This window comes from Engraulis encrasicolus, chromosome 14, assembly GCF_034702125.1.
Source record: "Engraulis encrasicolus isolate BLACKSEA-1 chromosome 14, IST_EnEncr_1.0, whole genome shotgun sequence".
Taxonomy (NCBI): Eukaryota; Metazoa; Chordata; class Actinopteri; order Clupeiformes; family Engraulidae; genus Engraulis; species Engraulis encrasicolus.
The window spans coordinates 27,321,647-27,348,305 of record NC_085870.1 but is presented as its reverse complement, the minus strand read 5'-3'; the positions used below and the strand labels follow the sequence as shown (position 1 = coordinate 27,348,305).

The window sequence follows — 26,659 nt, the reverse complement described above, 5'->3', positions numbered from 1 at the left end:
TCTAGGTGTCTCAAAAGGTCACTGTGCATAGTCCAGAGAAAAATAAGGGTCAAGTTTCCATTGAAAAACCAGGAATTCATAAATTGCCCATAAAGTGTGGCCACACCTCCTCTGCACACACACACACACACACACACACACACACACACACACACACACACACACACACACACACACACACACACACACACACACACACACACACACACACACACACACACACACGTACAAAAAAGCGATTTTCCTGAATAGCTGTATTGAAAAACAGTCAGTGCAATAAATGTTTTGTTCCTGGTTGTTGGGGGGTGGTAGCAAATGTGTCAATTTGGTAGAGTTTAATGGCAACAGGGACAGTAAAGAAATGTGCAACCCAGTCGCTACTGCCGTGGTCTGCCCTAACATGCTGTCTCTAATACCTGTGAGAAGTGGGTGTCTGTGTGCCAGAGAGGTTGTGCGTCAAAGAAGGCTTTGGCATCTCGCCAAGACCAAAATAACGCGCAAACAATTGCGCATTTACGCTATGATTTTCAGTATTTTTTCTACTGATGAAGAGTGACTGGGCTGCACCTTGAATTTTAGATATTAGCTGACCTGCGTGACCTCCATGATGGATCCTTGAAGGAGGATTATCACCGCACGTTCGCCTGGATTACACCAACTGTTATTTTGGGTAACCTTTCCCAGTAAGCCTTCATGGGAGTTCCATAGGCACGAGTGGCCAAATATGTTTGTTTAATCACTTGGGTGGAACTAGTTCACTGCTTGATTTGTGGGTTAAAACAAAACAAAACAAAAACGTGTGTTTGTTTGACCCATAAAAAGTAATAGTTAACTAGTTCCACCTAAATGAAACAAGTCTTGGCTCAGAGATTTATTTATATTGACTGGCATGCGCTTGTAAAATACAGTAGCTACCAGAAACAAAAACAGACGCGCAGACCCTCTCCATCTCTTCCCCGGAGCGCGACCCTATGTCATAGACACCTGGCTGCGCTCAATGGTCCACACTGTATTTGCATCCTCAGTCAGGTGCAGGCAAGACAGTTCAGCAAACTAATCACTTACCATGGAATGTAATTTCTGCGCGCTGCGATTGGTTGCTGCGGTATCTCGTAGGAGGGGACAGAAGCGCACAAAGACGACCAGCGTGTCCCTGTCCTCAGCCCTACAAGTGTCAGAGGCGCAAAGTACCAAGGCTGCGCGAAATACTTTCCCACGTAGGAGTCAGCTCTTCGGAATCCAGGGAAAAGGTAATTTCCGTGAACACTTTTAACCGACTTTTTTGGACAGCTCTTTATCCCAGGTTAGCCTACTTTATAACTTCTAACCAAATCTTTAAGTGCGGTATTTCAGATCGTATTTAGTAGAGGAATGGTCAGTGTGTGCAGGAATAGTTTCGTCCACAGGCTACTGTAGTTTATTGAAGACTGTGTGCAGCAGTGTTCCGCGTCACATAGATACATCGCATGCAAGGGTTCTATGAATACGCTACCTGCAATAATGGAACTGTTGCGCTTGCATCTGAAATAGCCTATATCACTGTTTTTAGACCAAGTCGGTATTATACCCGCAGTAGACTAAATTTGTGTTATAAATGGACTATGATATATTTAATATACATAGCCTATATGACTACAGTTTAAGGACAAGTAAAGGACAAGCATAAGGGAAGGGTGATTAGAATTGATCTTTTCACACAGTTTTCAGACCTGTTATCAGTGGCACTCAAATTGTGATTTACAGGGCAGGACGCGATGTCTGATTCTGGTAACAGTAAATCAGGCGTCAGACGCAGGCTTCTGTGCAGACAAGTTCACTTAAAGGGACACTGTGTGAGATTTTAAGTTATTTATTTCCAGAATTCATGCTGCCCATTCACTAATGTTACCTTTTTCATGAATACTTACCACCTCCATCAAATTCTAAGTATTCACTATGACTGGAAAAATTTCACTTTTCATACATGAAAAGGGGGATCTTCTCCATGGTCCGCCATTTTGAATTTCCAAAAATAGCCATTTTTAGCTGCAAAAAGGACTGTACTTGGACCACACTAGAAAATATTTGTTTATTACTTAGTAAACTTTCTTGTAAAGATCAAATTTGGCAATAGGCAGCCCCGTTTCAATGAGCAGCATAGTTGCAGTACTTTTTTTGACCATTTCCTGCACAGTGTCCCTTTAATCTTACGCAATATCGAAGAATAATCATTAGCCGCACTGGTTCAATGAACTCCGAACTTCAGATAATGGCACCTTTGAAGGCCTATCTCTGTAGACCAAGCGGGCAGACAGTATAGGCTGGGCATTCATGTTGGCAACCCAAACTTTGGCTGACCCAGCGTGCCAGAACTGTTGTTCCATAATGCAGCCTATGACTCAATTCCAGTGAAGCAATTCATTAACAAGAATAATCCACAATGGAGCCACAGATGCTGACGTGATTCACAACACAGAGTTGTTTTTCTATTATGTAAATATGGTCTACCTATGATTACTGTAAACAGGGAAGCCATGGGGGTGGGGTGTCAAATTGGTCAGTTGTCTCAACTCCAGGAGAGGGGCCCAGAATTTGGTCCTCAATTGGCTACCGGTACATTGTATATAGTAGCCTACATACATTGGGCAGTGTTGGAACAATTGCACACCGGGCCCCAGGGCCAAACACTGACAGCACCCCTCAACTGTTAATTCATTTGACAGGTGGTCCCTGAACATTTTTGGGGGGGAGAAAGTGGTCCTCTGTCTGAAAAAGTTTGAGAAACACTGGTCTAGACTAGAGTAATAACACCTTGTTTGCAGGCGTTGATGCATTGTTTTTACTGAGGCCCGACATGTGCGTAACAACATGGCACTCTAATTTGTTTATGGCTTCCAGTCAAAGGCATGCTACATTGTCACACTTGTAAAAGGGGATCATAATGTAGCTGTTGAGCGTCACTGTGACAACACAGTCTCCTGCGACATGTTTGACTTGGTTTGAATGAAACAACACACACACACGCCCATGTCGATTTCCAAGTGGGAAGAGAGAAGTTTCTCATTAGAATATGATAGCACCAAAAAAAAGGTGCTATCTTTATTTTCATCATTACTTTCATCACATTCAAATACAAAGCTGAGGGTGTATTTTAACCCCTTAACGCAGAGCCTATGTTATAACACTACCGTAGTGTCTAACTGTCACCAAAATTGTAGTGTCTGTGTCTTAATCTGTTACTTAAGGCTCTCTGTAATGTCATAGCAATGTTGTTAGGATGTAGTTAAGTATTTTCAGCAAATAGTGAATAGGCCTGCCGGCGACCCCAGCTGCAATATGAGGCTCAGGCTACATATTCTTATTTTACATAAACTGCTGGCAGGAGTGTAGTTAAAGTAGGGAATCTCCTCTTCCCATGGCTGAGCTGGTGTTGAGTGGTCTATTGTTTCTCTGACCTACATAAAAGCAGTCAGTAGCCTGCCCATTACAATTACAACAAACAAAGCAGATTGTTCTCAACCTGAGCCGCAACACAAAATAAGTTTATAGGTTACGTCAGGTCCAGGCCGTAAAGTTTTCCATGACCTTTCTTGGTGTGTGTAGGCTACATTCGGTAGCTATAGGAATATTGGCCTACAGTGCTATGAGAAAGTTTGGGCACACTTTCATTATGTCATTATCTCTTGTTGGGATACATGCTATAGATAGAATAATTGGCAACAATTCAGTAGTAGGCTACCACACTGTTGGGAGTTGTCTGCACCAATAGCAAGAATCCACAGATTAGCCATTAGATCAGCAAAGGTGAGCTCTACTTCATATTAATGGAATACCATCTTTGGGGTGCCCATACACATGCCTATTTTTGCTCAAATCCACATAAAAATCTTAAAATTATTTCACAACTGAAATGTTTCTCTTTCCCTGTGGTTTAACACATGTTGAAATGAAGCTGCTGCTTTAAAAGCTCAACAAGAGATAAACTGATGTAATGACTTTCCAAAAGGATGCCCAAACTTTCGTATCCCTCTGCAGCAGTCTATAGGCCTATGTAGGGAAGGTAACTGGGTATGGCCCCACCCCATCTACACACACACACGCACGCACGCACGCACACACACACACACACACACACACACACACACACACACACACACACACACACACACACACACACACACACACACACACACACACGCTTTCTTTCCTTCCACTAGACCATACCATATACCAGGCAATTAATGAAATGCAATGTGTTAATGTGACGTGTGGCCTGCGATGCGTGCATGCCTGCCTGATACTCTATGCGTTACGTGTCTCAGTGTTGAGTTCGGTAATGGGCAGGCAAGCATGGCGAGGGGAGTTGCGTTGAGGGGACCGTATAACCAGCAGCGTGCCAATTCATGTGTCCGTTTCCATTCATGCTAAACCCGATCCCGCTAAAGTGGCTTAGCGTAGCATGCTGGTGTAATCTGAGTCACGTGTGGTCAGTGGAGTAATCAGCTAAAAACCATCTGAGATGGGGACTCATGCTGGGTCTGGCACGCCACCCTGGCCCACCGCTCCCTTAGGCCTACTCTCGAGACTTGTAACACATCCCATGACTTCCAGCACTGGAAGGTCCTTATAACTGGACTGACCTTCGCCTCTCTGTGATGTACCTCACCATGGCTTGGCTTATTTGGATGAATTTAGGCTACTAACAGAAATTCTAAGAGTATTATCTTATCCAGTCTCTCTGCTACTAATGCCTCTTTTCCACTGCCATTTTTCTGGTAGGCCTACAGCTCGACAGAGCGCAAGTCGGCCGCCACTTTTTGCTTTTCGAATAGACACGACACAGCTCAATCGCAAAGCAAAAAATGGCGGCCGAGTTTTGCTGTGTGGAGCTGTAGGCCTACCGGAAAACCGGCAGTGGAAAAGAGGCATTAGATGCATCCTTTGCTGCATGTGCAACATATGGCCTTTGTTGTCGGCTTTAATGCCAACTTGCCTGCCAGCTTGGGTTTGGTTTAACCTATTGCCATTGGCAACAGCTTGAGTTCAGGCTTTGTCTTGTTCAGTTTCGCTGAATGGTTCACTTTCGAGCAGGTTAAGCGGATGACAGTTGGAAAGTGCAGTTTCCAATAAAAGTCTAGAGGCATATAGAAACTGAAAGTAATTCATGCTCTTTTCGTGTGATGTGTTGGTGACTTGTAATGGTAGGTCTACACTTGTGAGGTTCGAATGTCCTCACAAAAGCAGGGTAACTTGAGAAAAGGGTGGTCATCACAGCCATTGACTATGTCTTTTCTTGGTATTTGATGTTTCTGATGAAACTATAAAGGGGAAAAAGACTTTTCTTCACTGACAAGTTAGCGTTATGGATTACTTAAGTCTGGGCACAGGTTAGCACTCTCTGGTTTTCAGTCAAGTTAAGTCAGCTTTTATTGTCAGTTTCTTCATATGCACAGTCATAGAAGGTCTAGTCCTCACAAAAATAGTTATACGCACATGATTTTGTGTGTGCGTGTCTATGTGTTCTGTGACCTGTAAGTGAAATGTTGTTTGTGACTGAGGGGAAGAGGAAGGTCAGGAGTTGAGAACTGCAGAGAGTAAATAGCGTAGATCTGATAGGCTACCGGTGCACAGATAACTGGACGAATGACTTCAATGCAAATGAATGTTTTGCAAATGAATGTTTGGTTTGTTATTGTATTCTCCATTTGATATGAATGGCAGACTGAGACACATTAAAAATCTGTTATACTGTAGAAATGGTGGGCCATGCAGTGAAAAAAATAAGAATAAAAAAAACACAAAATCTAAAAGATGGAGTTTTTAAAAATTATAGCATTAAGACAAGCCACAAAATGAAACTTCTATGCTGCTTCAACCCATTGATGCCTAAAGCACCTGCAAAAAAGGCTGCTTAATGCCTAGGCCCTTTTTAAGAAAAGTTGCCCTCAGCCTATAAAAAACGAAATATCTCAGCCTCTGAAGCACATAAAAACATGCAATAAGTTAAATGCTAAGAGCCTCATCTTGCATTGGAAAGTGTTCATTCAGCTCTAACATACCAAGATTTTTAATATAATTGTCTCAAATCTCATGAGCATGAATGTTGCGTCATGCAGCTCCAGGCGCCAGGGCCAATGTTGCGCAACACAACATCCAGCATCAATGGGTGAATAATAATTTTCAAAATTAAGATATTGTTTGCGTCTCTTTTGTCAGTGTGTGGCCCCCTTGGTCCTTTTTTTGCCCATATGCAGCTGCAGGGTATCCCCAAGAATATGTTTTAGTGATTAATCTGGCGTGTATTTCAAGTACATGAGTCTGGGTCTTCTCAACCTAAGGAGTTTGCATACAACAAATTGTTTACAGCTGCTTTCACCTTTACAGATCTAGGCATGAGTCTGCGTCCTCTCAGCCTAACGAGTCTGCATCCAACACACTGCTGCTTCTCTCAAGATGCCAAAGAGTGACACCTGGCCAGGTGTGATAGTACCCGACACCATGAAGGAGATGGACAGCGCAGGAAGCTGCGACAGCGTCGTCAGCATCAACTCTACTTTTGTAAGTGGCCAAAGCTCCAAATATATTGACTCCAAACTGCAAAACGCAAAAAAAAGCTGCTGGAATATTAATGTTAATATTACATTTTTGCACTGGAACGTAGCTCTTAAAAAAATGGTAAGTAATTGTATGTTCATGCTTGGATTTCACCATAAAAAGTACAAAGCAACAGCACCAATATTTGTACAATTATCTCCACAAAAACATGGTTGCGTAATAACATTAGCCCCAATGTTATTGGTTGTGATCTGATTCTGTGGGTGCTTCAGGGCTGAGCACTCAAGGAGATTTTTGCGCAGCCATGGAGATTGGAGTTTGTTCCTCATCCAAAGAGCTTCATCAGTTCAGGTTGAGGGAATGAAGAGGGAATGGTAGCATACCTGGAGGAACTTGAACCCAGTATAGAAACAGTGCAGCAAGAACTTGAACCCTGTCTGTGTTTGTAGAGAACTCCTCGTTGCAGGCAGTTGTAATTGTAGGTGTTGGTTGTGATGATGATGATGATGGGTCTTAGATGTTTCAGAGAAATTAAAGTCTTGTGTACTTTGTTGCGGGCAGTTGTAGATGTTGATTGTGATGATGATGATGATGGGTCTTAGATGTTTCAGAGTAATGAAAGCCTGGTGTACCTTGTTGCGGGCCGTCGTAGTTGTAGATCGTTGATTGTGATGATGGTCTTGAATGTCTTGCAGAGTGATGACAGCCTGGAATACCTGTCTCCAGAGGAGAGGGCCTGCCTTATGTTCCTGGAGGAGACCATCGAGTCTCTGGAGACGGAGGAGGACAGCGGACTGTCCAATGATGAGCCGGACCATCTCCCCATGCCGGGGAACCTGGCTGCCAGGATGGCAAACCTCTCTGCCTCCATGTCCAAAAGCAAAATAACGGGTGTGTATTTGGAACTGCTAAGGATGTACATTTATTAAAATTAGTTCATTTTTAAGGAGTTGTCCAAGTGTAATTCTATTTTGTCATTTTCACGAGAGTTGATTGTTTTGGTGTACAGTGAGTGGTGTACATGTACTGTATAAGTATTGGCAATGACTGTATTTTTAATTCATTTTCTTGTTTTTTTTCCCCCCAACCAGATGTGTCCATTTCTCGCAAGGCAGAAGTTGCGAAAAACAACAACAACAAACCTGGCCAAGATCATAACCAGGTCCATAATTACCTTGTCCCCACACCACTGGTCATGGCCAATGGAAACAACAAATCAAAGAACGGCATCGTACCAAGGGGATTGAGATCCCCCAAACCGGCAAGGGCGGCTGTAAACGGCCATGATCATACAGATTCCCATGTGTTTGTAGTGTTAAAGGTGACGAGTGGCACCACAGACCACACAAGCCTACTGGACCACAAGCCTGAGCAGGAGACGGGCCCGGAACGGTCCAACCCACGGGGGCCTCTCTCGTATGGGGACCTTGTGCAGCTCCGTAAAGCCGCCTGCGATAGGAAAGGACAGGAGACCTGTGCGACCCTTGAGGACAAGGATAAGCAGCCTTCTAAGCCAATTAAACATATTCCCCTTGAGTGTGACAGTACACACGCACCGACAGACCAGTTGGGGACGAGGAAGCCCGTCGTCCCTCCTGCCGTGGCACCCAAACCCAAAAGGATCCCCGCAAGTATCCCTGTGAGCCCCACGGCCCCGGGGACTGACAAGTGCCCCATGAACCCCCAGAAAGTGAGGCTGGAGGCCTTGTATAAACTGGGACTGCTGAAGGATCAACAGTCGTCCACAGCTCCCTGTCCAAGCCAGCCAGATCAGTGCGATTGGTCACGGCCGCCCGGGTTTCCACCACCTCGTCCCCCAGCCTCCAAGCCAGCCCTGGACCCATTCCACTCTAAACAGGGCCCGAAACCCCCCGCAGCGGAGCTCATAGCCAGGAAGACCACGCACTGGACGAGTGGCGTCGTCCATCACCGCTCCATGAGCGATATGTCACACATCCCGCAGCCGGTGTCCGCGAGGCCCGCGGGTGGCAAGTCTGTCACGCTGGAGCGATCTGGACTAGGCCTGGGTAGCTCGTTCTCCAGCCAGAGCTTCTGCGAGAGAAAAGATGGCAAGAGCACCACATTAATACCACGGGCGATTGCCAATGGTGTGCTCCCACACGGGAAACCCCGCTCCAAGACCCTGGAGTCTTTGAAGGACGAGTGCACTGGCAGTGGCAGCGGGGTCGGACGCTTAGATCGCAGCGCTTCCTTCCAGACGAGACCACAGGCGTCTGGGGTCAAAGGCCACGTGCACAGCCAGTCGGCGACCTCAGGAGTACAGCTTCCTCCTCGCATGGCAGAGGAGCGTCGGGAGGCTCTGAGGAAACTGGGACTGCTGAAGGACTGAGGAAAACATCCCAGAATTACAAGCTCTTGTGGTCTTCTCCAGAGGGAATATTAGTATTGATGGTTTGGCATGAAGTGTACTGTGTTGGGATTCATGGTTGACACACAATCACAACTGACTAAAACCCAGCTAGCAATCTTGCAAGCTGCATTGTACATTTAGGGAGGTGTCTTGGTGCCTTGTTTTAGGAGGCCTACTGTGACATGTAATTTTTTTGTTGTTGGGTTTTTTTTTACGACATGGAGTGAATTCTGTGTCTGTCTGATTAACTTCAGGGTAGGTGTGAGGGATAGAAAAAATGGTATGCTCGTCATGAGTTTGGTAAGCTACAAGGTGCACTTGGTGTCAGCTTTGATGTTAGGCCGCAAAAACCATCCTTATGGACACCTCAAAAATCAAATTAATAAATAATTCTGCGTGCATTACACCTGTATGCATGAGTAACTAGACTAACCTAGACACACAGTTGTTGCACCGCTATCATTTTGTGACCTGACCGCCTGTAACCGTAGACTGTTTTGACCCCATTACGCGGATATATGGCCTGTTAGTTACCCGCAGTGTTATCACTTATGATCATCATCAGACGCACACCGCATTCAGTCCGTGTCCCTTTCACCACTGGCTAGAGTTACCTGGACAAAGCTCAGGTGTCTTGGCAGTCATTTTCTTTTTCTTCAATGCAGCATCAAAAGTCAAATCATTGCAACATAAAGTAGTTGCTTGCATGGTACTTTATTTTAAATAAGCAGTCAAACAATGCCCCAAGAAAAAAATGCTGCATGTTTTTTTTAAGTGCTTTGCATGCCGAGGTTTGTGGGTTAACTCCCAAGTTAGCTCGTCGAGCACAGGGGGGAATTAAATGGTCGAAGGTATTCTGATAGGGGGATAAGGCACAAATAGAAATCGGAGCCGTTGCGTAAGAAGCCATGGTGTATAAACACTGTGGGCTTTAAAAATCAAGCTGTTTTTCAGCCCTGACTTTCATCACTTATTAACCCACTTCATTCTTTTCTCCTCACCTCACCAACAGTTTGAGTCGTGGCAAAGAATGCTTTCACAGTGCAGGTATAAAGCAGTTGAATGCCTTCTCTCCCAGTTTCAGTCGGCACGTACACTATGTTCCAAGGTTTCTCATTACTGCAAGCTTCCTCCCCTTAACACACACACACATGCAGTCGCCCACACACACACAAGACACAAATACACACAAGACACAAATGCACGCACACACACACACACACACACACACACACACACACACACACACACACACACACACACACACACACACACACACACACACACACACACACACACACACACACACACTACTCGCTCGATAGTCAAACTACTCATCTTACACGCAGGCCACTGGCATTTGAGATCTCTCGTCAACAGGGTTCTGCACTTTCAGATTATAATGCTCCTCTTTGTGAAAAACGTCCCCACAGCCCTACAGTAGCTCCACAGACACCACTGACTAAAGTCTAGCGGGTAATCGACTTTGCTATTAATAATCAGTCACACAACAAACACTTGGTGTTAATGACCCTCACTGACCAAAAGCAACAGAGATATTTTGCTAGACAGAAGGAGAGGGACTTTGCAGGGGTGTGTGTGTGTATGTGTATGTGTGTGTGTTTGGGATATCCATCTCATGGTGACAATAGGAGCTTGGTTGCCATAACAGCTGAGAGGGATGATCTGATAGCGGAGTGTTATGATTGAGTTGCCAGCTCCAGCGCTTTGCATAGCGGAGGAGGACGGACTTAAACACCACTCAGAGACTCAGAGGGACAGACAAAGCTGCGACTGTGTGGTCCCATCCGGCCACAGTGAGAAATGTGATCTTGAGGAAGATACCTGACACTATAAAAGCACTATTCAAATGAAGGCCCCTAGTGCAAGACAAAAGATGGGACGTTTGACTGTTCGTGGCAACGGCCTCTTTGTGGGGGAACGTTTGTGCTGCTTGGGGGTGTAGATATATACACTGAACATTGCCTTAAAAAGACTACTTTGCACATTATGTTGTCAGAAAGGCAAATACTGCTCATGGTGTTGTAGCGATAAGATGTATTAAGTAAATACTGCATTTGTTTTCCCAGTGGCACAAAGTACAATGACTATACATTGCAGTGATGATTCTAAAGGTAAGATGTGCTATAGAGATCAGACAATGTTCACCTACGTAAAAAAATAAAATATTTTCCAACAAAAAAGGCAGTTGAAATAATTTATTATTACTAGTACATTTTGTAGACATGATAGTTCAATATTGCTATTCCATAATTAACATTTGAATTGAAACATAAGTGAACTATGATTCTAAATTTTCATTTTATATACGTATATATGGTAGTAGTCTCAGACGTCGGTAGTTCAAGAGAGTTATGTCACAGTTGTTTAACAAAGATCAACACACAAGCAGCCACAAATCTCATACAGAAGCAGCAGAACTACATGTCCATGGCAGCGCGTCACATATTGCAGAGTACTCTCGTAGAAATCATCTTCTGCACCGACTCCGATGATGCATTCATCCAGTTCAATGATCAATCAATGTGTAAAGCACTCGCTACCTGGGTTTTCACTCAGACCTTCCCAGCCAGGTCAAGTGCAGATTAAAATAAATATTTCAAGTCCAGAGTAACAAAAAAGGGGGAAAAAGGAAACTACTGCTATCTCCTCATTGTGATGACCACCATCATCACCGGCACCACCACACCAGCTCTCAGTCACCAGAGTGTACACACCCAGTATACACTCACCCACCCACCCGGCCTCACTTGCCATCCTAGGAGGTGTGGGCTTTGCTCTTCTTCCGCTTGGCCTTGCCGTTGGCTGGGGGGAAGCCCAGGGCCTCCAGGCGGAAGGGTCTGGGCATGAGGGAGTCGGAGGGGGGGCCACCGTGGGAGGCCACCAGGGTCAGGTTGCTGCCGCTGGAGGTCAGGTGGGGGCTGCCGTTACCCAGGGGACTGGAGTGGAGGGCTGTAGGGAGAACAGTAGACTAAGGTCAGGCAGAGGTGGTGATGGGCACCCTGATGCTGGTCTGGGTCATTGACAGTTTTGAAGAGGACGTCAGGGTGGTGTCAGGGTGGATGTCACTATAGAGTTCTTCAGTAACGCGGAAGCATGTAGTAGATTGTAGTCTTTCATGTTAGCATTTAAGGACTTCCTGGTTCGTATTGGCTTCCGGCCTCCATAGGGAATGAATAGGGGTAAATTTCAAATAAGCTCCGAGTGCAAGCACGCGCTTAGCGAACCCCCGCAAACTGTCGAGGGTGTTAAAAATAGGCTGTAGGTATGACATGGTTGATCATTTTGTGTCAAACTTCGACATAAATACGATGTTGCGTCCATATGCTAAACCCGGAAGCTTTTGGCGACTACAGAAGCGGCGCCTCTATGTACGTGCGGAGGCTTGTACCCATGGCAACCAAAGGAAAGTATGTAGTTCGGAAGTTTTAATGATCAGAAAGGGGTTAGCAATATTGAATTATAATCGTCATGATTTAACATGTGAATACACCAACATGATGATACGATCCGTTCCACTAATGAGAAAGGGATGCGGGGACACGCTAATGTTTGTTGTTGCCGTGCAACTTATATTTTTGCCAAACCTGAATCTCTATGGCGTTTTGCAATGTAAAAAATCGCCATCGAACCGGAAGTCCAAACGCCGCATACAAGTTGACGTCAACGCTGAAGAGCTCTATTGTTTTAAGTCGGTCCATTAATCAATTGTGTGACATGTTTCATTTATATGGACTGAAAGTTTTTTTTAATATGGGTCATTTCACGTGAAATCAGACACTTTGGGACCCGACCGACCCGGATTTCGATCATACTTGCTGTGCCTTTTCAGTAGCAAGGTAGCACCCCAGAACTGCATTGGTTTGAATCTGACACTAATATTAAGGGAGAAACAGACTAGGAAAGGTTCACATTTTAGGGTAGGCCACTATACATTCAGCCTTGAATAGGCCTATATCAGTCAGTGTTAGTCACAAATTGATGCCTGTGGTATTGTTTGAAAGCTCTTTTCTGGCTCTACATATTACACAATCACCTTGGAATTCAACTACTCTCAGAATATGAATTATGAGAAATTGAAAAATTAAAAATTGAATATCTAAAAAACGTATATTTTAAAATGGCCAGTTCCTTGTCCAAACGTAGCCGGCAATGTCATGAGCAGCACCTAAAATGCTGGTGTTCGGTTTGTTATTCATTTCAGAGAGAAGTTGACTCACAAATATGGCGTCATACAGACCACTTACTAATAATATGGTAATACCATAGTAGCATCACATGACAAAACAAAAACAAAACAAAAATGGTCAGTGTCCATGGTCCCAGGTTTCAGAAACTAAGGCAGATGTCCATTTATCCACACCAAATGATGATATGTGAATGTTTGAACATTCCTTCTCTGTGTACCTGTGCCATCTTCCCTTTACCGTACTTTAAAGAGATAATCAATGGCTACACTCTCATTTTGTACTCTACCAGTGCATTTGAAGCAGCAGCTGTGTCTTTTGTAGATAATGTATAAGTACGTCCCGTTGCAGTTACAGGTTCCACTACCAGAAGCACATCCTGATGATCCATGACAAGTCTATCTAGTCTGAAGGGAAAAGTGAAGGATGGAGATGGCCCATGAGGATGCAGGAAGTTCAGTTTCAGCTCTCCAGTGCTCGGCATACATTCCTCAGCACATGCTAGCCACCAGTTGCCATCATATACAGCTACAACATACCCTTTGATGCTTGAAAATGTAACACATTCCTTTACTGAGCTCACTCTTTCAACTCTGCCTTCTCTGAATGCTGAAAATGGCCTAACTTCCACTGTGTCCATTGACAATGGGCAGAAGCTGTGTAGTTTTTGAGTACCTGGGATAGTTCTTGCAGATTCAAACCTTTTCAACAGGTTCTCAGCTTCATGATGGTACATCTCTGTTGTGGCAAACTGGCAATGGATGTTCTTGACCTTGGAATTCAACTACTCTCAGAATATGAATTATGAGAAATTGAAAAATTAAAAATTGAATATCTAAAAAACTTATATTTTAAAATGGCCAGTTCCTTGTCCAAACGTAGCCGGCAATGTCATGAGCAGCACCTAAAATGCTGGTGTTCGGTTTGTTATTCATTTCAGAGAGAAGTTGACTCACAAATATGGCGTCATACAGACCACTTACTAATAATATGGTAATACCATAGTAGCATCACATGACAAAACAAAAACAAAACAAAAATGGTCAGTGTCCATGGTCCCAGGTTTCAGAAACTAAGGCAGATGTCCATTTATCCACACCAAATGATGATATGTGAATGTTTGAACATTCCTTCTCTGTGTACCTGTGCCATCTTCCCTTTACCGTACTTTAAAGAGATAATCAATGGCTACACTCTCATTTTGTACTCTACCAGTGCATTTGAAGCAGCAGCTGTGTCTTTTGTAGATAATGTATAAGTACGTCCCGTTGCAGTTACAGGTTCCACTACCAGAAGCACATCCTGATGATCCATGACAAGTCTATCTAGTCTGAAGGGAAAAGTGAAGGATGGAGATGGCCCATGAGGATGCAGGAAGTTCAGTTTCAGCTCTCCAGTGCTCGGCATACATTCCTCAGCACATGCTAGCCACCAGTTGCCATCATATACAGCTACAACATACCCTTTGATGCTTGAAAATGTAACACATTACTTTACTGAGCTCACTCTTTCAACTCTGCCTTCTCTGAATGCTGAAAATGGCCTAACTTCCACTGTGTCCATTGACAATGGGCAGAAGCTGTGTAGTTTTTGAGTACCTGGGATAGTTCTTGCAGATTCAAACCTTTTCAACAGGTTCTCAGCTTCATGATGGTACATCTCTGTTGTGGCAAACTGGCAATGGATGTTCTTGACATTATCCTTGACAAATTCAAACAGTTGGTATGGCGTTACAATTTAATTGTCAATAGGACGTTGCAGACTTGCTCGTGCAGCAAGCCATTGAACTGTCCCTCCAACGCCATCACATGGACCTTTGCCATGTGATGTGGCAACCACTCTGCAGGTATGTGAAAATCTGCGTCGTGGTGGCACAAATTTGTTGTGTTTTTAAGGTTCTTATATTGTGCAGCACAGCCATCAGAAAAAATATAGGATCTTCTTTGGACGTTCTGTCATTGATGAAGTGTCACTGAGGAACTGAATTAGGAGCTTCTGAAACAGATGTACAGCAATTGTATCATGAATGTTGCAGTCTGAAATAACAACAAAACAGATTTTTTCCCCCAGTTTCAACTGATCTTGGTAGTAGCATACAAATGGATGGATTGTGGCCTGCACTGGTTGTTCCAGTGAAATGATTGAATAGCATCTTGAATTATAAAACTATAGTTTTAAAAACGTTCCTGGTTCAAGGGAGTCAGTCAAGGATAATGTCAAGAACATCCATTGCCAGTTTGCCACAACAGAGATGTACCATCATGAAGCTGAGAACCTGTTGAAAAGGTTTGAATCTGCAAGAACTATTCCAGGTACTCAAAAACTACACAGCTTCTGCCCATTGTCAATGGACACAGTGGAAGTTAGGCCATTTTCAGCATTCAGAGAAGGCAGAGTTGAAAGAGTGAGCTCAGTAAAGGAATGTGTTACATTTTCAAGCATCAAAGGGTATGTTGTAGCTGTATATGATGGCAACTGGTGGCTAGCATGTGCTGAGGAATGTATGCCGAGCACTGGAGAGCTGAAACTGAACTTCCTGCATCCTCATGGGCCATCTCCATCCTTCACTTTTCCCTTCAGACCAGATAGACTTGTCATGGATCATCAGGATGTGCTTCTGGTAGTGGAACCTTTGATTATCTCTTTAAAGTACGGTAAAGGGAAGATGGCACAGGTACACAGAGAAGGAATGTTCAAACATTCACATATCATCATTTGGTGTGTATAAATGGACATCTGCCTTAGTTTCTGAAACCTTGGACCATGGACACTGACCATTTTTGTTTTGTTTTTGTTTTGTCATGTGATGCTACTATGGTATTACCATATTATTAGTAAGTGGTCTGTATGACGCCATATTTGTGAGTCAAATTCTCTCTGAAATGAATAACAAACCGAACACCAGCATTTTAGGTGCTGCTCATGACATTGCCGGCTACGTTTGGACAAGGAACTGGCCATTTTAAAATATAGGTTTTTTAGATATTCAATTTTTAATTTTTCAATTTATCATAATTCATATTCTGAGAGTAGTTGTATTCCAAGGTGATTGTGTAATATGTAGAGCCAGAAAAGAGCTTTCAAACAACACCACAGACATCTTTTTGTGACTAACACTGACTGATATATTCAAGGCTGAATGTATAGTGTCCTACCCTCACATGTAAACCTTTCCTAGTCTGTTTCTCCCTTAATATTAGTGTCAGATTCAAACCAATGCAGTTCTGGGGTGCTACCTTGCTACTGAAAAGGCACACCAAGTATGATCGAAATCCGGGTCGGTCGGGTCCCAAAGTGTCTGATTTCACGTGAAATGACCCATATATAAGTAATAACAATAATAATTTACTCCATGCAACAGTGGCATTAGCTGTGGTTGCACCACCTGCCTAAGGCAAGGCAAGGCAAGTTTATTTATATAGCGCATTTCATACACAGGTGCAACTCAATGTGCTTCACAAAGTTAACAAATGTAAATGAAAGGAAACAGGGAAGAAAGAAGGAAATGAATTAGAGTCAAAAAGCATTTAAAAACATTAAGATAAAACACAAGGTAAAAATAATAATAAAATAAAATAAAATGAAACAAATTAAATAAAAAATAAAAATAATAAGAATAAGTAATTTAAGCTAGGGGAAAGCATCTGAGAACAGCTTTGTCTTGAGTCTAGATTTAAAGCTATCAATAGTGGGTGCATTTTTTATGTCATCTGGAAGCTGGTTCCAAAGCTTTGAAGCATAGAAGCTAAAGGCTGCCTCTCCACACTTTGTCTACAAACTAAAAATGCCAATGACCCACCTATGCAATCAGAAGCCATACAGCTACAATCCCGTGCCACATATTCCAAATTTGTACCTGTAGTTCAAGTGCCCTAATTGGCAAGGTAAAAGCAGGACATTTGGAATATACGTGAATTATATTATATTACATTACATTACATTACATTACATTACATTATATTATATTATATAATGTGCGGCATGGGATTGCAGCTTCTCAGTTCAGGTTGCCAATCACTGGTCAGAGCAGATGACAAATGCAAACACCACCAAGGATAAGATGAGTCTAACAAAGGCTTATGGCAGTGAAATAATTTTGTTAATATTAGTCATATTGCATCCCAATTTTTCAGTATGTTGAAGAAAATGTTGACCTTAGGCACCAGCAAAAAAAAAACACCTGCTAAATGCCTAAGCCCTTCTTGGGAAAAGGTGACCATGCATCCATGCAGCTCCAGGCGCCTAGATCAGTGGTTCTTAACCTGGGGTGCGGGAACCCCGTGGGGGTGCGCCACAGATTTCAGGGGGTGCGTGGAATTTTGTTTGCGTTGAGGTTTTGACCAAAATTCTGCTTCCAAACATTATTGTTAGGCCAAATTAAGACCAAGTTTAAACATGTTTTCGTCCCCATGTAAATTCATTAAAGTATTGATTAATGTCTAAAGTAAGAATCATTGTAATTAAGCAATTAAGTCTTTCTTTTGTGCGCATACATGTGTAGACATTTGGGATGGGGGTGCGCGGCTTGTCTTGGGAACAGCTAAGGGGGTGCGTTCAGGAAAAAAGGTTAAGAACCACTGGCCTAGATCAATGTTGCGTACATCCATCATCAATGTGTTAATGACCCATTATTGATGTTTATGACTGTTGTCACAATGTGTCACTTTTATGCCAAGTTGACATTGTTTGGGTGACATGACATTACAAAAACTGACATATTATGACAACAGTTAAACATCAATAATGTGTCAGTAATGTTCCAGATGGGTTATGTCATTCTTATGACGGTTAGATGACACCCTCATGTAGACCCTCCAATGAAAATGTTCCCAACTATTGTATCCCAGTAAAACAAAGCAAAACAATAAGGCCAATCAGAGACACACCGGCAACTACCCATGGAGGACGACAATAAGAGAAGATGAGATGAGAATGATATGAAGTCTTATGGCAGTTTAGGAAAAGGGTGTTTTCTTTTTAGCAGATTCTGCAATTATATTCCAGTAAAAAAAAAGTGATGACGCATTGCAAGACACACTACTATGGATTCAGTTCAACATCTGTTAATATGTAGGCCTACCACAACCATCTTAAACCATAACCATAGCATAATGTTCCTGCATTGACGTATCTAACTGTGTCGCGAACTATGGCCTGGTTGCATATGAACTGCAATGTAAACAAGGTAGTGAACCTTTTGCCCTATTGTGTGATAATTTACTTTGAAACACTGTCTGTGCAGTTTCCCACTGGCCTACACCTATGGCTGTATAGGAATAGGGGCAGCCATGGCTCAGTGGTTAGAGCACTGGCCTTTAGATCATAGGGTTGCAGGTTCAAATTCCACCCTTACCACCACCTTCATCCATGGCTGAAGTGCCCTTGAGCAAGCCACATAACCCCACATTGCACAAGGGTCTGTAACCAATACCTGAACCTAAACAAGTGTTGCTTTGGATAAAGGCGACAGCTAGTGTAATGTAATAAAAGCTGGTAATTGGTTAGACTTGCTGCATACAGTGTCAACAATTTAGTTATTTGGCAAGCTCAAAGTTAAAAAAAAATGTTTAGGGTGTGACTTTGGGGGTGTATAAAAAGAGTCAAACAAAGTGGAAAAGAAACTATGTTCTTCAGTTTAATTTCGTTAATAAAATCGGTTTACCGCACTAAGCAGTATGCTTGACCGCTGAAACGCCTATGTTTTTAGACATGGTGCAATAAACCTTTTTTTTAGCAGGAGAATAAGTTAGAGAGTGTGGCAACATCAACTTACCTCCCAAAGGCCCTAGCTACACGTGGACTAGTCAGCTCTTGTTAGCATAATGGGATTAGGCCTACTGCTCAGGAGCCCAGCCCTGAGTAACCCTCTGAGTACATGACTGCTTCGTCACGAGTCCAAGTAAGGACACCTATCATAACTTCGAACAGCAGAGTGGGTCCGACGGGTAACCTTGGCTCGATGCTCGAGGATGGGAAATATTCAGCTGCTGGATCAATTGTCCTCAAATATTGATTCAGCGTTTAATGTCGTAAATGTTTGAGACATTGTAAATGTGTCTTCTCAAATGCAGAAGGCTACAGTGACATTTATTAGTATTACATAAGATGTCCTTGTTCCATATTTTTTATGACAGCAATATAAGTGAATATCAGTGCTTTCCAGGTCACGGCCATAAGCCTTATCAATGTACATTACTTTCACTTCAGGAGTAGTGGGTGCTGGCACAGCCTGTCTATAGAACAGGAGTGGGGAACCTATGTCTCGATTTGCGGCCCTTGCGGCCATTTTATCTGGCCCACAATATAGTTTTAATGTTATGCAGCTTCACATGAAATATGACATATTTTGTAAAGGAAAATTAGAAAATACATTTGCAATACAATTAAGTTATATTCAGGGGACCTAGAGAAGGTGGGGTCTGTTTTAAAGGTGGCTGCCTTCAATATAGGCCGAAAGTGCAGGGGGAAATCCTGGTTTGTGTTCATAATACGGCCCTCTGAAGACTTCTACGGCCCTCGGATGAATTTGAAGTGGCCCCTCGAATGAAAAAGGTTCCCCACCCCTGCTATTAGACCTCTCTGCTGCTGTTTAGTCATAACCTCTGGTTTGGGATGAGTGCCATCTTGTGTCCATGTTTGGAAGTGTCACATAGCAGCATTGATTGAGCCACATGAAATGTCATGGAGCAGTGCAATACAATTACAGTAGCCTTGATGGGCACTAACATAACACAGTCTTACATGCATGCAGCCTTGATTGTGCATGAACATACTGCAGTCTTCCCCGCAGCCCTGACCACCAATTCAATTCCCTTTCCATTTCTTATCGCATGGTCTCACCATTAGCCATGGTGTCAGAGAACTTTCCAAGTAGACAATTAACACATACATAAGAAGATTAAATCTATAGATGAAATAAAAAATAAAATAATAATAAAAAAAGAATAAAAACAATGACAGCAACAACAACACTACTAATAGTAGTACTACTACAAATAATAACAATAATATTATATTATTATTATTATTATTATTATTATTATTATTATTATATTATATTATTATAATCAATCATCATCCTCATGTTAATCTTACCCATAGCCTTAATGGGCTCTCCCGAGAGCAGCTGGGTGGCCCTCTTGGACTTGAAGTAGTTGCTGGCGATGTTCTCACTGTCACTGCGGTTCAGCATCTCCTTGTAGCGGTCCTCCTCCTCCTCCTGAAGACAAGCAAGTCATACACACATCACAGCAGTCAGACATGTTTTTGCATTAAAAAGACATAACTGGGTGACATGCAGTATCATATATTGAAATTAAGCCGTTCAAATTCTAAATATACTTACAGTTTTCACTCATACTCACATTTGTATTTCTTTACTGAATGAGATATATCTATCTATCTATCTATCTATCTATCTATCTATCTATCTATCTATCTATCTATCTATCTATCTATCTATCTATCTATCTATCTATCTATCTATCTATCCATCTATCCATCCATCCATCCATCCATCCATCCATCCATCCATCCATCCATCCATCCATCTTGTGACCAAAGCACATCAATAGGCATGCACTGTAGTAGGTAACAGTAGATACAGTAATTGGTTAGGAGCTGGCTCACTATGAAGGGTGCAGCATCTCCAGGTTCCGGCCCCGAGTTGCGGCGCCCAGGGACTCGGCCTGCTGGGGACGCCACCGGAGTAGACACTGCTGAGAGAGAGAGAGAGAGAGAGAGAGAGAGAGAGAGAGAGAGAGAGAGAGAGAGAGAGAGAGAGAGAGAGAGAGAGAGAGAGAGAGGGGGGAAACCATGGAGGTGTGTTCTTTACCAGGGATACATTCAACATTACAGTACACTGGAGACAAATAGCCTGGCCGGCAACGTTAGTGACTATGAAACAGGTACCTAATCATGACACAGATACCCAACATCACTCTTAATATGACAAGATTAGTTACTGCACAAAACAAATGCAATGTCTGTTCCCCTACACACTGCCACATACCAGTGGGCAGTCCCAGTGTGGTGTTCTGAATCAGCATATGTGGCCTTTAAAGGTGCACTGTGTAATATTTATTTAGTAGTTTCTATCCAGAATCCATGCTGCTCATTCTCAAATGTTAACTTTTTCATGAACGCTCACCACAGCACCCTCGAATTCGAAGAATTCATGCATTATGACTGGGAAAATTGCACATTTCATACATGAAAAGGGGGATCCATGTTCGCCATTTTGAATGTCCAGAAATAAACATTTCTAGCTGCAAAACTTTGGCCATACTATTAAATATTTGTTATTATCATTAGTTATTATTTTGTAAACATTCATGAAAAGACCAAATTTGGCAATAGGCAGCACAGTTTCAGTGAGCAGCATAGTTGCGATACCTACTTTGGCCACCATCCTACACAGTGCACCTTTAATTTAATTTCTGTACAAATATGGTCGAGATACCAGAGACGAATGAGACAGTTAATAAGGAGCTTCTTCCAGAATCAAATATGACGTAAGGTCCTACAATGCATGTTTATGAGCTGTCATGCCCCTTTAGGAGACTAGCAGAGGTTGAGAATGAAAAAATTTAGGAGGAAATGTAGGAAACTATTTATATAGGTTACCAAATTTAAAATCTTTCGAGGTACTACATCCCCCTCACCTCACCTCACCTCACGGGCAGGGCGCTCTACTGCACCAGCAAATGTTGCCCTATAATTTCATTTCTGTGCAAAATATGATAGGCTCCAGACCTAAACAGGCCAAAAAATAGGCCAAATGGAGTTGAGATATTACAGGGAGGGCCGTTTTCTGCACCAGCAAATGTTGCTTAGTCACCTCAAATAGTTCTGCCCAAATAGAGTTGACATTACAGTGCCCACCCCAGCTCACTTCACGCTATAACTTACCTGTCTTTTGCATCAGCAAATGTTGCCTAATGGCCCTTAAATTCAATTTCCGAGTAAATAGAGCTGACCTACCAGTCTTCACACAAACTCCCACCTGTTGAGCTACTGCATGAACCAGCAAATGTTGCCTAACTGCCTTTTAATTTCAACTCTGTGTGACCTACAATCCACCCCACTATCTGTTGAGCTACTACATGCTCCCAGGCCTCTCCCTCCTCACCTGCGGGCAGTCTGGTCTCTACATCCCCCCACACCTCCTCCTAACTTGCGGGCAGGGCGGTCTCTACACCCCCCTGGGCCTCCCCCCTCCTCACCTCCTCACTTGCGGGCAGGGCGGTCTCTACACCCCCCCACGCCTCCTCCTCACCTTCGGGCAGGGCGGTCTCTACACCCCCCCACGCCTCCTCCTCACCTGCAGGGGTCTCTACATCCCCCCACGCCTCCTCCTCACCTGCGGGAAGGGCGGTCTCTACACCCCCCCAGGCCTCCCCGTCCTCACTTGCGGGCAGGGCGGTCTCTACACCCCCCCAGGCCTCCCCCTCCTCACTTGCGGGCAGTCTGGTCTCTACACCCCCCCAGGCCTCCTCCTCCTCACCTGCGGGCAGGGCAGTCTTCTGCACCAGCACCTCGGGCAGCCTCCAGGTGCCGCTCTCCTCGTCCCAGGCCGCCTCCCTGCGCAGCCGCTCCACGTTGCTGTAGTTGCAGTCGCGGCGCACTAGGGGCGCCATGCGCTCCAGCAGGGCCTGCAGCAGCTGGCCCTCGCGCTCCAGCCGCCGGAGACTGGCCAGGTAGTCGTCACGCTCCAGCTCAAACTCTGACGCCAGGTCGCGGATCTCCAGCTTGGCTGCCTTCAACTGAGGGAGGGAGCCAGGGAGCGCAAATGTCACATATTTACCTCCACCATCAATTCTAAGTGTTCATTAAAACTGTGAAAATTGCACTTTTCGTACATGAGAAGGTGGATCTTCTCCATGTTCGCCATTTTGAATTTCCAGAAACAGACATTTTAAACTATGCCAAAACTTGCAGTACTTGGGTCATAAATAGCGAATATTAGTGTATAATTTAGTACATATTCATGGAAAGATCAAATTTGGCCACCATTCTACACAGCGCATCTTTAAGAGATGGCCCATGTAAAAGAGTTGGTTGTTTCCAGAATGGCAATATAGTGTAATATTATGGTAGTAAAGGTTTTACACTGGTGGAAGGGTGGACGTTTACTCCCAACTAAATGTTGGTTGGTTCCAATAAAAAGATACTTTGGAATGCGGTGCCTTACAGAAACATGTCAGATTGTTTGGAAGTATTTTTGCCAGGGTGTGGTAATACATTATATATTGAGTATGGCAAGTGGCCAATTTTCTATGGGTTATGTTATTTTCCTGCTTATGTCCTCAGTTGAAGTCGCTTTGGATCAACACATCCGTTAAATGTAATGTAGTGTAATGGTTATGTCACGCTTGCTCTACCAGGCATCTACCAAGTACAATAAATACACTATGCACATCAACATTGTTGCAACAATGTTGAGCATATCTGAAAAGCTTGGCAGCAAGAACTCTGTAAACCCACTGACCTTAGGATGGCCTGTGGGATGGCCTTCTGTAACAGAGCCAGCACGACAATGCTAGTCTAAATTTAAAGCTAGAATGTGAGTGATTACAGATTTGTGAAATATTAATGGGGGGATCTTTAAACACGGAGATATACGGGTGGAGACCACTGTGATGTCTGGGCTCTGTTACCATTACTTATTCATCACGAAAGTAGTACAGTAAGTAATTGGCTCAAGTTTCTCTATAATCTTCAGTTTGAACTACCCAGGGCAATACGCCAACTGACTCACAGAGTATATTTTGTTGGCCATGGGGGGCACTGTTTGCCAAATATAAAGACCAAATATGAGCGCATATTGGGTGTGTGAAAGATGGCTGGTTAGCTGACAAAAAGTAAGCATTGAAGACAATGTAGACCCATTTTGTACAAATGTCACTGCATCCAATGGGCTCTAAAAGTATATCCCATAGGTTCTAACACTTATAGTTTCTTTCTGGTAGTTGTGTTCAGTTTGAGACCCAGGGGCCGTGAGCTGACCTTGTGGGCAGTATGGGCAGGCCCAGGTTAGGTATCCAGTAATAAATGTCTACAGTCTGACAGCCAGACATGTACGTATATACATTGCTCTGATATAAGGGTCCGTGATCTAACCCTCTGCTGGCTGTTTCCCAGGGCTCATGTTAGGACTATGGTACCAATCAACCAAAGAGCGTAGAATGGATAAGAGGTATCACTCGATGGAAAATGCATTGGCCACGGTGTAGAACTGATCTGAAGAATTGTAGAACTGTACAACTGATCTGAAGAATTGTAGAAGTGTAGAACTGATCTGTAAGCTGCTGACCTTCTGTTGGCTGTTCTCCAGGGCCCTGCTCTTGGCGTGCAGCTCCTCCTGGATGGAGTCGTAGACGTTGAGGAGCACGCTGTCGCCCTCCTCGCTGTCCTGCTTCAGGGCCTCGATCAGCTGCTTCTTCCGCTGGTCGGCCAGCGTCTTCCTCTGGCGCCGCCGTTGCCTCAGCTCTTCGTTACGCGCCTGCTCGCCGCCCACAAACTCCTGTTCCAGCTGCTGCAGCCTGGAAACAGCAAAAGAAATACATAACACTTACTAACGCGTGTCTGTGGAGATTTCCGTTCATTCGGGTCATCTTGGTGAAAAGAGTTTAGTTGCAGGTAAAGTTCTGGGGTGGATTCCAATGTGTGGACTTCCGTCCTCCCTTGCCTGCTTGAGACCTCATGATGACGTCATCCACAACAGAAAATGGATTCAATATCTTGCAAAAGCACAATTCTAATGTAATTTCCTCATTTGCAATCGGGATGGTGAATGAAGAACAGGCCACCAAAAATTGTTTTGGCTTATTTAAACTTAATTGTTTTCTCCACGGAGGCGGGGCGTCAGCAAAATGCAAGGCCACAAGCACAAGTGGAGGACGGAAGTCTACATATCGGAATGTACCCCTGGACTTCTTTTTGTAGCTTGAAGACATGTTGTCTTGTTTCTCTCACAGACATCTTCAGTTATTCTAATGTGGGAATGAGAAGGAGCATCATTGGAGTGCACCGGTTCCGCCAACTCCATTCCCCATAACACTGTTAATATCTCAAGGTGTGAATTGGTCTGAGAGTTGAGGTGGTCACACATTCCAGAGTCCAAGGTTTTGAAACTGCTCTGATGTTGCCTGGTTAACGCCAGACGATCTCACAAGTGAGATTCAAAGTGCAATGATCGCTATTCCACCCCTTCCCGCTCTCGGATTGGAGCCCTAGATCTGGTACCCTCGCTGAGGGATAGAATCCATGCAGACTTTCATATCGATTGTGCAAGGCAGCATGGGATTTCCCAGGCCAGCTCTGATGGGGTATTGAAATCAAACCCTCTTGGACAGGCATTTGAACAAAAGAGGAAGGCTGTGACAGGAGTATAACACCTTCGAGATAAGTAGAACTACACAGTATTCCTGCTAGTAGGTGGTTAGGTCTTGACGTTATGAAATTAGGCTCAAATCACCTCCAGAGTTGTCTTTTTTAGGACTATTATTACTGTGTGTGTGTGTGTGTGCACTTTTTCACATGAACTCCAGACAATTGTGGTGGTGCGGCAGGCTCCAAAGCTGGTGTGGGAATGTGGGAATGTGTACAGTATGTATGTGTGTATTTGAACGTGCTTTGAGTCAACTTCATAGTTGTGATACTGCGCTATGTAAATATTGTATTGTATTGTATTGTATTGTATTGTATTGTACTGTATTGTGCTGTATAGATGGGGTGCCGGCTCACCTCTTGAGGACGTGCTTTTGGTCCAGCTGAGTGGTCTCTGGCGACCCTCCGTCACCCTCAGGCTCTCCCTGCCTCCTGCCCACAGGACCCTCCTCTGACTGGGCCTGGACCACGGATTGGAGAGGGCCCTCCGTCTGTGCCTAAACCACACACAGCACAAGGACTTAAAAGGGAATATGTAACCTACATGTCTAACGTACTGGTAATGTTATCTTAGCTATAATAGCTTTTTATTGGTGTTAAGAAAGGTACAGTATGTGTTTAGAGGAAGCAACAAGCATCTGCTAAATACCATTGTAGAACAATGTTAACAATTTTATAACAGCAACACATTTCAGCAGGTGTGCTAAAAATAATGAATAGGCAACTGGGGAGAAACGGTACTTTCACACCATCAAAAAATGGTTAACTGCACAGGACATAAGCTACATTGTGAGTAGCAAGAGTGTCAAGACTCTAGACGATAATCTAGTGTCTACTTACTAGATGCTTGAAGAGCAAGAGGTAAAGTGATAGCAGCCCTGGGGGGCGGGGTGTAGTGCCAGGGCTGAATGGGGGAGAAATAGGGGCCGGGCACTTTTGGCTTAAAGGGCCCCCCCTCACAATTAGCAGTGCATAACTGACTCAACGGTGGACCCCGCACCCTCGTGGGCCCCTATTTTCAGAAAAGCTTTTTTTTTTCTTCTTCAAAACATTTCTGAAAATAGGGGCCCACGAGGGTGCGGGGCCCACCAGGAAATGCCTGCTATGCCAGATGGCCAATCCAGCCCTGTGTAGTGCAGTGCAGGGCGGGTGAGGA

The 26,659-nt window shown here is 43.9% G+C and overlaps 2 protein-coding genes across 3 annotated transcripts in view; one reads left to right on the top strand and one right to left on the bottom strand.

Annotated features, from left to right (window-relative positions):
* Positions 1-1,059: 1,059 nt before the first annotated feature.
* On the top strand, positions 1,060-11,054 carry zgc:158258 (uncharacterized protein LOC791186 homolog). Of its 2 annotated transcripts, XM_063215303.1 has the most exons (4): positions 1,060-1,250; positions 6,364-6,537; positions 7,230-7,425; positions 7,626-11,054. In XM_063215303.1, exons 2-4 carry the CDS (start codon positions 6,433-6,435, stop codon positions 8,882-8,884), a joined length of 1,560 nt encoding a protein of 519 aa, XP_063071373.1. In that variant the 5' UTR covers positions 1,060-1,250; positions 6,364-6,432; the 3' UTR covers positions 8,885-11,054. The 2 variants fall into 2 exon arrangements, with proteins under 2 accessions (XP_063071373.1, XP_063071374.1); XM_063215304.1 differs by lacking the exon at positions 1,060-1,250 and having other exon boundaries at positions 6,151-6,537.
* A 55-nt stretch (positions 11,055-11,109) lies between these two features.
* Positions 11,110-26,659, bottom strand: part of kif17 (kinesin family member 17) — a 27,021-nt gene continuing 11,471 nt past the window's right edge. Inside the window, exons 10-15 of the mRNA XM_063215308.1 lie at positions 25,861-26,000; positions 24,428-24,656; positions 22,619-22,877; positions 20,743-20,831; positions 20,209-20,332; positions 11,110-11,878 (exon numbers count right to left, since the gene is read on the bottom strand). Coding sequence (XP_063071378.1) covers positions 11,685-11,878; positions 20,209-20,332; positions 20,743-20,831; positions 22,619-22,877; positions 24,428-24,656; positions 25,861-26,000 — 1,035 coding nt within the window. The 3' untranslated portion in view covers positions 11,110-11,684. The remainder of the gene's footprint in view (positions 11,879-20,208; positions 20,333-20,742; positions 20,832-22,618; positions 22,878-24,427; positions 24,657-25,860; positions 26,001-26,659) is intronic.